This window comes from Heptranchias perlo, chromosome 35 (assembly GCF_035084215.1).
Source record: "Heptranchias perlo isolate sHepPer1 chromosome 35, sHepPer1.hap1, whole genome shotgun sequence".
NCBI lineage: Eukaryota > Metazoa > Chordata > Chondrichthyes > Hexanchiformes > Hexanchidae > Heptranchias > Heptranchias perlo.
In genome coordinates, this window is record NC_090359.1 from 4,905,080 (window position 1) to 4,916,801 (window position 11,722).

The 11,722-nt window shown below is 44.4% G+C and overlaps 1 protein-coding gene across 1 annotated transcript; it reads right to left on the reverse strand.

The window, feature by feature from the left end:
* Positions 1-2,121: 2,121 nt before the first annotated feature.
* LOC137302336 (probable G-protein coupled receptor 139) lies at positions 2,122-5,827 on the reverse strand. The gene is made up of 2 exons (XM_067971971.1): positions 5,731-5,827; positions 2,122-3,017 (listed from the first exon to the last, which is right to left on the reverse strand). Exons 1-2 carry the CDS (start codon positions 5,825-5,827, stop codon positions 2,122-2,124), a joined length of 993 nt encoding a protein of 330 aa, XP_067828072.1.
* Positions 5,828-11,722: the final 5,895 nt, after the last annotated feature.

Below are 11,722 nucleotides of genomic sequence, written 5' to 3' on the forward strand. Positions count from 1 at the left end.
AAACTTTTCCCACACGGGAACTGGAAAAGGCCGCTCGACCTTTCAGCGGATCATGAACTGTGAGCTGAGAAATTTCACCCGTTTACACCATAACGCCAGGCAGCATCTTTCCCTTCCCAATTTCCAGACTTGACAGTTCAAAGCGATGCATATCTGCTTCACGAAAATAGAAATTCTGTATTTGGTTCTTTAGCTTTTCAGATCTATGGCCCGCTAATTCACCGAATCAATTGCCGCCAATCGCCCCACTCCCTCCGATAAACAACTAATACTATAAAGCTGTTTTAAAAATCTCATCTGTTATTGTAACACGGTAGGGTCCACAGGGCAACACTAATGAATGGATGCATTTTGGAACACACCAATTGTATCGTCAACTAGCATAGTACCTGATATGGGGGACTTCAGTGAAGTGGAGAGGCGAGAGACGCTGGGATTGTTCTCCTGAGAGCAGCGGTGGTTAATGGAAGGTTGAATAGATGTGTTCACAATGATGACGGGTTTTGATAGATTAAATAAAGAGAAAATGTTTCCACCGTTGGAGAGTTGGTAACTATAGGACACGAATAGAAGGTAATTGCCAAAAATGTCATGGGGCAGACGAGGATTGTGCTCTACTGGGACAGGGCAGTGTGTTGTACCGGGACAGGGAGTGTGCTATACCGGGACACGGGGAGTGTAACATACCAGGACCTGGGAGTATGCTGTATCGGGACCCGGGAGCATGCTGTACAGGGAATGGGGAATTTGCCGTAAGGTGACCGGGGATTGTGCTGCACTTGGACCTGGGAGTGTGCTGTTCCTGGATCCGGGACTGTGCTGTACCTGGATCCTGGAGTGTGCTGTTCCTGCACCCGGGAATGTGCTGTACCGGGTACGGGGAGAGTGCTTTTCAGGGAGCGGGGAGTGTGGTGTGCAGGAACATGGGAGTATGCTGTACTGGGACCCGGGAGTATGCTACTTTGGGATCCGGGAGTTTGCTGTAGCGGGACCGGGGTGTTGCGGTAAGGCGACCCGGGAGCGCGCTAGACCTGGATCCGGGACTGTGCAGTATTGGGACTCTGGACTGTATTGTACCTGGACCTTGGATTGTGCTGTTCCCGGACCTGGGAATTTGCTGTACCGGGGCACGGGAGAGTGCTTTTCCAGGATCGGGGCGTGTGGTGCACCGGAACGGGTGAGTGAACTGTACCTGGACCCGGGATATTGCTGTACCGAGACCCGGGAATATCTGTATCTGGACCCGGGAGTGTGCTGTACCAGGACACGGAAGTGTGCTGTACAGGGACGGGGGAGTGTGCTGTACCGGGACACGGAATTATGATGTACAGGGACGGGGAGTGTGCAGTACCGGGTCCCGGGAGTGGAGCAATGTTGATCTGCTGCAGATCTCTTTGTCCTCTTATAATCTCTGTAACGGTGGAACAATTATCACTGTGCTAAGTGTCTTTTAGTTCGATTCAGAATATGATTTATTCAACCACAGGTAGAAGAAACAGAACACTGAATACGGTTAAATACATTCGATGCAATCAGTTTACCATCTGCTTGGAAACTGTGACAAATAAATAGAACACACTTAGACTAAGGCGCACGGGTTGATTGGAAGTAATGCCGAAACACTGATGCGATTTCTCTATTTGTCCCATTGACGGTGCACAGATTAATAACCTCCACAATCTACCTGCTGCCTCGACTGTTTTCTGGTGTCTATCTTGATATTCAAAAAGTCTTCCTTCAAAGATTGGCAGAGATCACAGAAAAGTATCAACACTGAGATACTAAATATCCTCTGTATGACCGGACATTGTTCACAAATGGATGATCTTTGGGAAATAATCACAACAAGAGGTCATTCCGAAAGCACCCCCGGGACTGCGAGCTGAGCACAGGACTGTCTAAAGCAGCTAACAGCTCCAGGGCAAGTGCTCGGTCAAACCGTCCTGTAGATAGATCATTTCTGGGTCTTATCTCGTGAAGAATGGCGATATTCATTTACTTTTAAGATTGGACCAGAGTGTGAAATGTTTCACAAAATAAAAGAGTTAAAGAAGTCCCACATTAGATTCTACAGAACATTAAACAAAAATACTTGAGAATGTTGGAAAGTGTGAGGTCTCCTCATCTAAATAATTTAACTATCATTGCGAGGGGATATTTCACTCCATTCCTTAACTCCTCTCTGAACTTCCTCTGAGTCACTGCATAAATAAAAGTGTTCGTGCAGCAACTCAGGAGCTGGAGCATGAAGCCGATTTCTCGTACAAATGTGGGCAGGGGAACAGGATATCCCAAATAATCCAACCGTCTCAACATAGAACACACCATGAACACCACCCATAACAGGATGAAATTCCCCGATATAACAAACAGTACAACGATGGATTTCCTTCGGTTCTCCATCTCTGGGTCTCTGGAACTCTCCCCACTGCTCGGACCCCGGATCCTCCTGCGGGCTCTGCTGGCCATTAAAATGTGTCTAACCGTTAATACATTGAGCAGTACAATCAAAAGAAATGGAACAAATGGTGTTAAAATGTAATGCATTAATTCAACGACAGCCCAGGCCAAGGAACGAGATACTTCGGGGTTCACGCGGCAAAACCAGGGACTGTTAGTAAGCCAATACTCATTTGTATACAGAAAATACCATAAAATGTTCTTCAAGCCGCTCAGCACGGTCACTGTTCCGAGAACCACAGCCGCCGTCTTCTCGGTGCAATATTTAGTTTTCAGCTTCTGGCAACAAATGGCCACAAATCGATCAAAGGTGAAAGTGACCGTGAACCAAACAGAACAGTCCGTGACTGCATAAAGCAGGACGGCGTGGATATTACACAGTCCAACGTACCACAGAAATATAAATTCGTCCCAATAAACAATCGGAACCTGCCTTAATATCAGATCGATGATAACGACCAGCAGATCTGCCGCTGCCATGGTCACCAGGTAGCAAGTGACACATTTGGAGAGACCGCACTTTCCCCGAGACAGGATCACAATCGTCACCACGTTAACTGTAAACAAGGCCAAAATAAAGAAATTATTCACCAGACTCAGGAAAAACACTAATTTGTTGCGTTGCCACTGAAATAAAGGTTCAGGTTACAGAACAAGGACATTAATGTTCTTCACAATAACCTGAAATGCGCCAAGAAATTTGCATCTTGGCTTTGTCTCCAGTGATGGAATCGGAATATTTTAGCTGTGACGGACTTGGTAATCAGAGTAATTAATCGGCAAATAAGAGAAGCAACGGGATCGAATTAAACATGGTTACAAACGAAAATTAGTTTATAATGAATACAAAAGTGAACAAACGGAACGCGAGACCCTCACCGGCACCTGAGCCAGCGGGGGAACGAGAAGTTGAGATGTTTGCATGTTTGAATTGCGGCATGTGTGCGTTAGATGCTGGGGTGATACCTGGATTTAATGCCCCGAGGTGGGTAAGGGATGAATGAACCCTGGGAGGAAGAGGAATGGTCGAATCGCTGATGCCCTTTGAATGGAATAGTGAGCTAACAACACCCATTGCTTGTGCTCATTCATTGACTGTGGTCACTTGTTCAAGGCTTTAAGAGCATCTGTACAATGACACAAATGAAAACCTCCCATCCAATGTTTTAATGTACATAAGAGATGTCTAGGAACATAGGAATTGCTCGATCAAAGAACACCAAGGTCCATCGAGTTCACCTTCCACCTTCCCGGTAGTCGCATGATACATCGATAATGGAGTTGACGGCTAATCAGAGCAATCAATCTCTATCAATTAATGTACAGCAGACACAGACATCAGGTGAGGAAACCCCCATGTTTGGAAAGTTTTGGGAACCATAGATCCAAAATCACCTTTTTCCCTCCCAATCATGTTACACTTACCGTATGTCAAGTCTCATATTACTCATCTACTGCACCCAAAATGCTATTTTCTGAAAGAAACCTAGCTAATTTGCGATTGAATGAATCAATACTCACTGCTTCCACCGTCTCCCTAAGGAACCTGTTCCATAGGTTGGAAGCTCAAAAACAGAAATATTGTTTCTGCAGCTTAGTTTTGAATTTACGCCCCAACCCACCCTTTAATTGCAGGCCTTGCCCTCTACTCTTCTTCTGTTCTGGACAAGGTGAAACAGAAACAGCCTGTCGTGGTCCACATTATCTAATGTAGAGATATTCATTCCACTTTTCTGCTCCTGGTCTAAAATATTAAATATTTCAATTCCTGTTTGTTTTATATATTGGAAGTGAGGCCCAATCTGATACTCTGCTCCCTGATTCCCAATGGTCAATCATTGGATGAAAGGAGTTACAGTCACGCGAATCTACATGATCGGCAATTGGATATTCAGGGCCATGTGTGATACTCCGCACCAAAAATACAAATGCAGAAAATGATAATATAATGTCGTTAATGTTGCAGGCAAGTTTTCTAATTATATTACAGGTAACATTTATAACAACGAGCATTTAAATAATATAGTGGAATAATATGACTGGTAATATAATACACCATTGAATCATAGAATCATAGAAAGTTACGGCACAGAAGGAGACGATTCGGCCCATCGTGTCCGTGCCGGTCGAAACGAGCTAACCAGCTAAATCCCACTTTCCAGCACGTGGTCCGTAGCCATGTAGGTTACGGCACTTCAAGTGCGAATCTATATTGTTTAAATGAGTTGAGGGTTCTGCCACTTCCACTCTTTCAGCCATCGCGTTCCGGACTCCTATCACCCTCTGGGTGAAAATAATTCTCCTCAGTTACCATCTGATCCTTCATACTAACCTGTGATTAGAAATCGATCTGCATTCAATCAAATAGTGTTAATCTTGCTCTTTCCCTTCCGTAGTGCGAATTCAATAAACTTCCAATTCATAAAGGGAATAATGCACAAAACAATATTGAATGAGTTTCACTATCAGAATACGTCCCTTACATTGATTGTGGGTCCCGATCAGAGAAACGAAGCACTGTACCAACCAGGCACGGGATTAGATTGTTAATACAGATTAATTATAAGAAATGAAACCATTAAATGATCTGAATAAAATAAATAGTAGCTCACTGAACCATTCTAATTTAACCATTCAGAAACAGTGACACCAATGTCGACCATGAAGCGGTGGAAAGCGAGAGAGTTGAAGCACATTGGATCATCAATGCATTTGTCATTTAGCTGGTGGGACTCATCTGTACAACTGAATAACTAAATATATCCAGTCGAAATTGCAGACCGTGTGAGATAATAAAACGCTTCTCACTTGACAGTCGGACTCAGTATTTACAGCAGAATGCACACTTTTAATTAAGAGAAAGATCTAGTTACATGACGTGTGCTGTCGTCTGAAAGAAAACTGGGATCTTAATAAGATCTCCTGAAATGATACTAATAATGGCAACTAAGGATACACATTAAGGACACACATTAAGGACACACAACTAAGGACACACATCATTGAACTGATACGAATGAAAGGGAATTGACATCAGTGGAGCATGGGCAATAACCAAACACACACAAGAGCAATGGAAAGAGAGAAAGAATGAATTTCATTTCGCAACTTTAGGAACTTCCAAAGTCTTTCACAACCAATGAAGTTGGCAGTGTAGTCACTGTTGAAATGTCTTGAGAGTAATAAAATAAAGAGCAGGACTGGCGGACTCAGGCGCCACGGACAGATAAACTCGGCTTCCTGAAGTTCCAGGTGCAGATAATAACTTACCCGGGACACCGAACGCAGCCAGGATGTGATAGTAAATCTTTTGCATATCATAAAGTGCCCTTAGAATCTGGAGCTTGATCAGAAAACTAAGAGACATTATTTCCTTTCAGTAAGAAGCGATGATTCGATGGTTGGTCCTGATGCTGGGATAAATTCTCCGATTGAGACATTGAGCGGATTTTCCTTAATTATAGCAGAGCGAATTCAACCGTTCGGAAAATGAGGTCCCGCGTTGACTGGGTTTAATTACAGTCACTGAACAAACACACTGTTTGTACAGTAGCTACATCAGAACTTGTCTTCCTGGAGACGTGAATGACCTCGAAAAACCTAAATATATAGGTTTGTGATAATGGGAAACCCTGAAAAACCTAGGTATATAGGCTGGTGGTACCAACATACCCCGACAAACCCATACATATCAACTTGTAATCCCAGTAAACCGCGATAAATACAGATGTACAGGCTGGTGATCCCAGTAAACCTTGATAAACCAGATATACAGGTTGTTGATCCCAGTGAACGCCGATTGACTCCTATGTATAGGCTGGGGATTGCAGGAAAACCTGATAAGCCCCGACACTAATATATCCAGATATTTAGGCGGGTGTGTCAGCAAACCGCGATCAACCGAGTGACAGGAAACAAAGAATAGTGGTGAATGGTTGTTTTTCGGACAGGAGGGAGATATTCAGTGGTGTTCCCCAGGGGTCGGTGCTGAGACCACTGCCTTTCTTCATATATATTAATGACTTGGACTTGGGTGTACAGGGCACAGTTTCAAAATTTGCAGATTACACAAAACTTGGAAGGGTAGTAAACAGTGAGGCGGATAGTGTTGGAGTTCAAGAGGATATGGACAGGCTGGTGGCATGGCCCACACGTGGAAGATAAATTTTCACGCAGAAAAATGCGAAGTAATACACATTTGTAGGAAGAACGAGGAAAGGCAATATTAACTAGAGGGTATAACTCTAAAAGGGCTACAGAAAGAGATAGATATGGGAGTATATGTGCACAAATCGTTGAAGGTGGCAGGGCAGTTTGAAAAAACAGTTAAAAAAGCAGACAGGATCCTAGGCTTTATAAATAGAGGCATCGAGTATGGAAGTCATGATGGACCTTTATAAAAGACTGATTCGGCCACAATTGGAGTATTGTTTCCAGTTCTGGGCACCGCACTTTAGGAAAGATGTGAAGGCCTTAGGGAGGGTGCAGAAGAAATTTACTGGAATGATTCCAGGGATTTTAGTGACATGGATACAGTGGAGAAGCTGGAGTTTGTCTCCTTGGAACAGAGACAGTTGCGAGAAGATTTGATAGACGTATTCAAAATCATGAAGAGTCTAGACAGTGTAGAGAGAGAGAAACTGTTCTCATTGGCGGAAGGATCAAGAACCAGAGGACAAAGATTTAATGTGATTGGCAAAAAACTAAAGGTGACATGAGGAAAAACTTTTTGACACAGCGATTGGTTAGGATCTGGAATGCACTGTCCAAGGAGGTGGTGGAGGCAGAATCATTCATGGCCTTCTTAAGGAACTGGATGAGTACTTGAACGGGAAAAAATGCAGGGCTAGGGGGGCAGGATGTCGGATTCAGACGAGGTGGCTTGCTCCTGCATAGAGCTGGCTCAGTTTTGATGGGCCAAATGGCCTCCTTCCGTGCTGTAATCTTTTCATGATTCTACGATTCTATGTTCATCACAGTTATCGGTAATAAACTACGATATGCACGCTGGTGATCAAAGTTAACCACAATAATTCTATATATTTATATATAGGCTGGTGACCCCTGTAAACACTGATAATCCGAGGTAGAAAGTTTGGTAATCCCAGTAAATCCAGTGATAAACCCAAATATAGGATTGCAACGGGATCTTGATCAATTGGGCCAGTGGGCCGATGAATGGCAGATGGAGTTTAATTTAGATAAATGTGAGGTGATGCATTTTGGTAGATCGAATCGGGCCAGGACCTACTCCGTTAATGGTAGGGCGTTGGGGAGAGTTATAGAACAAAGAGATCTGGGAGTACAGATTCATAGCTCCTTGAAAGTGGAGTCACAGGTGGATAAGGTGGTGAAGAAGGCATTCAGCATGCTTGGTTTCATTGGTCAGAACATTGAATGCAGGAGTTGGGATGTCTTGTTGAAGTTGTACAGGGCATTGGTGAGGCCACACTTGGAGTACTGTGTACAGTTCTGGTCACCCTATTATAGAAAGGATATTATTAAACTAGAAAGAGTGCAGAAAAGATTTACTAGGATGCTACCGGGACTTGATGGTTTGACTTACAGGGAGAGGTTAGACAGACTGGGACTTTTTTCCCTGGAGAGTAGGAGGTTAAGGGGTGATCTTATAGAAGTCTATAAAATAATGAGGGGCATAAATAAGGTCGATAGTCAAAATCTTTTCCCAAAGGTAGGGGAGTCTATAACGAGGGGGCACAGATTTAAGGTGAGAGGGGAGAGATACAAAAGAGTCCAGAGGGGCAATTTTTTCACTCAAAGGGTGGTGAGTGTCTGGAACGAGCTGCCAGAGGCAGTAGTAGAGGCGGGTACAATTTTGTCTTTTAAAAAGCATTTGGACAGTTACATGGGTAAGATGGGTATAGAGGGATATGGGCCAAGTGCAGGCAATTGGGACTAGCTTAGTGGTATAAACTGGGCGACATGGACATGTTGGGCCGAAGGGCCTGTTTCCATGTTGTAACTTCTATGATTCTATATTGACTGATCATCCCAGAAAACCGACAGATGTAGCCAGATACATAAGCTGGTGATCCCAGTAAACCCGATCAATCGAGATATATAGGCTGGTGATTCCAGTCAGCTGATCAACTGTTCATCCCAAATATATCGATTGGTGACCCCAGTAATCCCTCATAAACCCAGATATAGAGGCTGGTGATCTCAGTAAACCCCGATAAATCGAGATATATAGGCTGGTAGTGCCAGTGAACCCCGATAAACGTAGATATAAAATGATGATCCCAATAAACGCCAATGAACCCATATAAATAGGCTGGTGACCGCAGGAAACTGCCCTTTTAAACGCAGATATATATAGGCTGGTTATCCCATCAAATACCGATGAACGCCAATATGTATGGCGGTTATTCCAGCAAATACCGATAAACCCCGATATATAGGTTGGTAATCCAAATAAATTCATCCCCTTATGCCCCCACCTGAATGAATTTCGAGCTCGACACGTTGCTCAGCTCTTCTTCCGTCGCCTTTGCCTCCGCACCCACTTCTTTGGACAGAAATATTCCCCCCCGCACAGCGGACACTTTCTCCAGTCTTCAGAATTCTCATTCCACCTGGATCCCTTCATCTGGCCTCTTGCCGTCTCTTGAACTTTTCCTTGGTAACTGCCGGCGTGACATCGGCCGTTTCAAATTCTCTCCTTCTCCCACTCACACTAACCTACCTCCACCTGAACTTACAGCACTCCTTTCTCTCAGGTCCAAGCCTGATATTGTCATTAAACCTGCTGAAAAGGGCAGCGCTGTTTTTGCATGGTGAACAGACCTCCAACTTGAGGAGGCTGAACGACAATTCTCTGACGCCTCCTCCTACCTCCCCCTGGTCCATGACCCCACAGCCCAACATCATATCATCGTTTCCCAGGCCGTCAATGAACTCATCTCCTCTGAGATCTTCCCCACACGTCATCTGACCTCATATTCCACCAACCCGGCAGAGCCCACTTCTACCGCCTTCCAACGATCGACGAACGGGACTGCCCCGGGAGAAGCATCATTTCAGACTGTTCTTCCCACGTGGAACTTATTTCTTCACAGCTCGAGTCTAATTTCTCTCCCCTTGTCCAAACTCTTCCGAATTACATCCGCGTCTCCTCCGACGCCCTCCGCCACATTAACAGCTTTTAGTTCTCAGTCCCGAACCATCTCCTTTTCACCATGGACGTCCAGTTCATCGACATCTCCATCCCCCACCATGATGGTCGGCGGGCCTTCCGCTTCTTCCATCCACCACCACCCTTCTCCGCCTGACTGAAATTGTTCTTACGTTAAACATCTTCTCTTTTGAATGCACTCAGTTGCTCCGAATAAGAGGTGTCGCCATGGGAAGCCGTAAGGGTCCTAGTTCTGACTGCCTTTTTATGGGATAGGTGGAACATTCCTTGTTCCAGTCCTACTGAGGTACCCAACCTCAACACTTTTTTTTTCTGGTCCGTGGATGACTGTATCAGTGCCGTTTCCTGCTCTCGCCCCGAACTGGAAAATTTCCTCAACTTTGCTTCCAACTTCCACCCTTCCCTCGCCTTTATTGGAGGCAACGTATTGACATGCGTATGGAATTAGATCGGAGGTGGGAGACAAAGAGTAGGGAGAATCACTATGCACTCCAGTTGGCAGGATGTGACTATTTGTGCCCCCTGGGGACCTGTACTCGGGCCTCAGCCTTTCACAATATTTATCAATGACTTCGATGAAGGAAAGAGAGCCGTGTGTCTCAGTTTGCTGACGACACAGGGGCCGTTGTTAGGGCCACTGTTTTTTTTAGATATATATTAATGACCTGGACTTGGGTATACTGGGCACAATTTCAAAAGTTTGTAGAAGACACAAAGCTTGAAAATGTAGTAAACAACGTGGTGGATAGTAACAGACTTCCGGAGGACATAGACAGACTGGTGAAATGGGCAGACATATGGCAGATGAAATTTATTGCGTCCAAGTGTTTAGTGATGACTTTTGGAAGGAAAAATGAGGGGACGCAATATAAATTAACTGGTTCAATTTTTAAGAGGGTGCAGGAACAGTGAAACCTTTGGTGAACTTACACAAATCTTTCCCCGTGGCAGGGCAAATTGATAAAGCTGTTAAAAAGAAACATCCGGGATCTTTGGCTTTATAAATAGAGGAATAGGGTACAAAAGCAAGGAAGTTATGCTCAAACTTTATAAATCGCTGGTTGGACATCAGCTGGAGTATTTTGTCCAACTCTGGTCACCACACTGAAGGATGTCAAGGCCTTAGAGAGGGTGCAGAGGAAATTGAGTAGAATGGTCCCAGGGATGAGGGAATTCAGTTGTGTGGAGAGATTGGAGAAGCTGGGAATGTTCTCCTTCGAACACAAAAGCTTAAGGAGAAATTCAAGATAGTTGTTTAAAATTATGAGGTGTTTTAATATCGTAGAGAGGGAATACTGGTTCCACTGGCAGGAGGGTCGGTAACCAGATAATATAGATTTAAAATAATTGGCAAAATGCCGAGGAGGAGATGAGGAGATTTTTTTTTATGCAGCCAGTTGTTATGATCTGGAATGCACTGCCTGAAAAGGCAATTGGATAAATACTTACAAAAGACCAATTTGCAGGGCTAAAGGTGAAAGAGAAGGGGAGTTTGACTAATTAGTAGCTCATTCTTAGAACCGACACAGGCATGATGAGCCGAACGGCTCTTTCTGCGCACTATGATTCGATAACACCAAGATAGGTGGCACAGTAAGCAGTGTAGATCGGAGCAGCAAGTTACAAATAAACATTGTTAGTTTAAATGAGTGGGCGTAATTGTGGTCGATGGAGTTCAATGTGAGAAATGCGATGTCATCCACTTGGGACCAAAGGAAAATAGATCAGATTAATTTCTAAATGGCGAGAAGTTGGGAACTTTGGATGCGACAGTGAGATTTAGTGTTCCAAGTACAGAAAACACACATAGCTAGTGGACAGGTACGAAAAATAATTAAGAAGGCGAATGGAATATTGGCATTTGTCTCAAGAGGGCTGGAATACAAAGTGGTGGATGTTATGTTAGATGTGTAGAGAGCTCTGGCTGGACCCCATCAGTGGGGCTGCATTCATTTCTGGGCACTGCACCTCAGGAAGGATATATGGGCCTTGGCTGGGGGTGGAGGGGGGAGCGGTGCAGAGGTGGTCACGGGGGATGCAGCGCAGATTCAGCAGAATGCTACCCGGATTAAAAGGCTTAAATTATGAGGACAGGTTGCATATAAT

Bases quoted from the DNA above. Each gene is read 5' to 3' on its own strand.
- LOC137302336 (XM_067971971.1), bottom strand. From the start codon at position 5,827: ATGTCTCTTAGTTTTCTGATCAAGCTCCAGATTCTAAGGGCACTTTAT. The intron at 3,018-5,730 runs GTAAGTTATTAT...CCTTGTTTACAG, and splicing joins GGCTGCGTTCGGTGTCCCGG to TTAACGTGGTGACGATTGTG.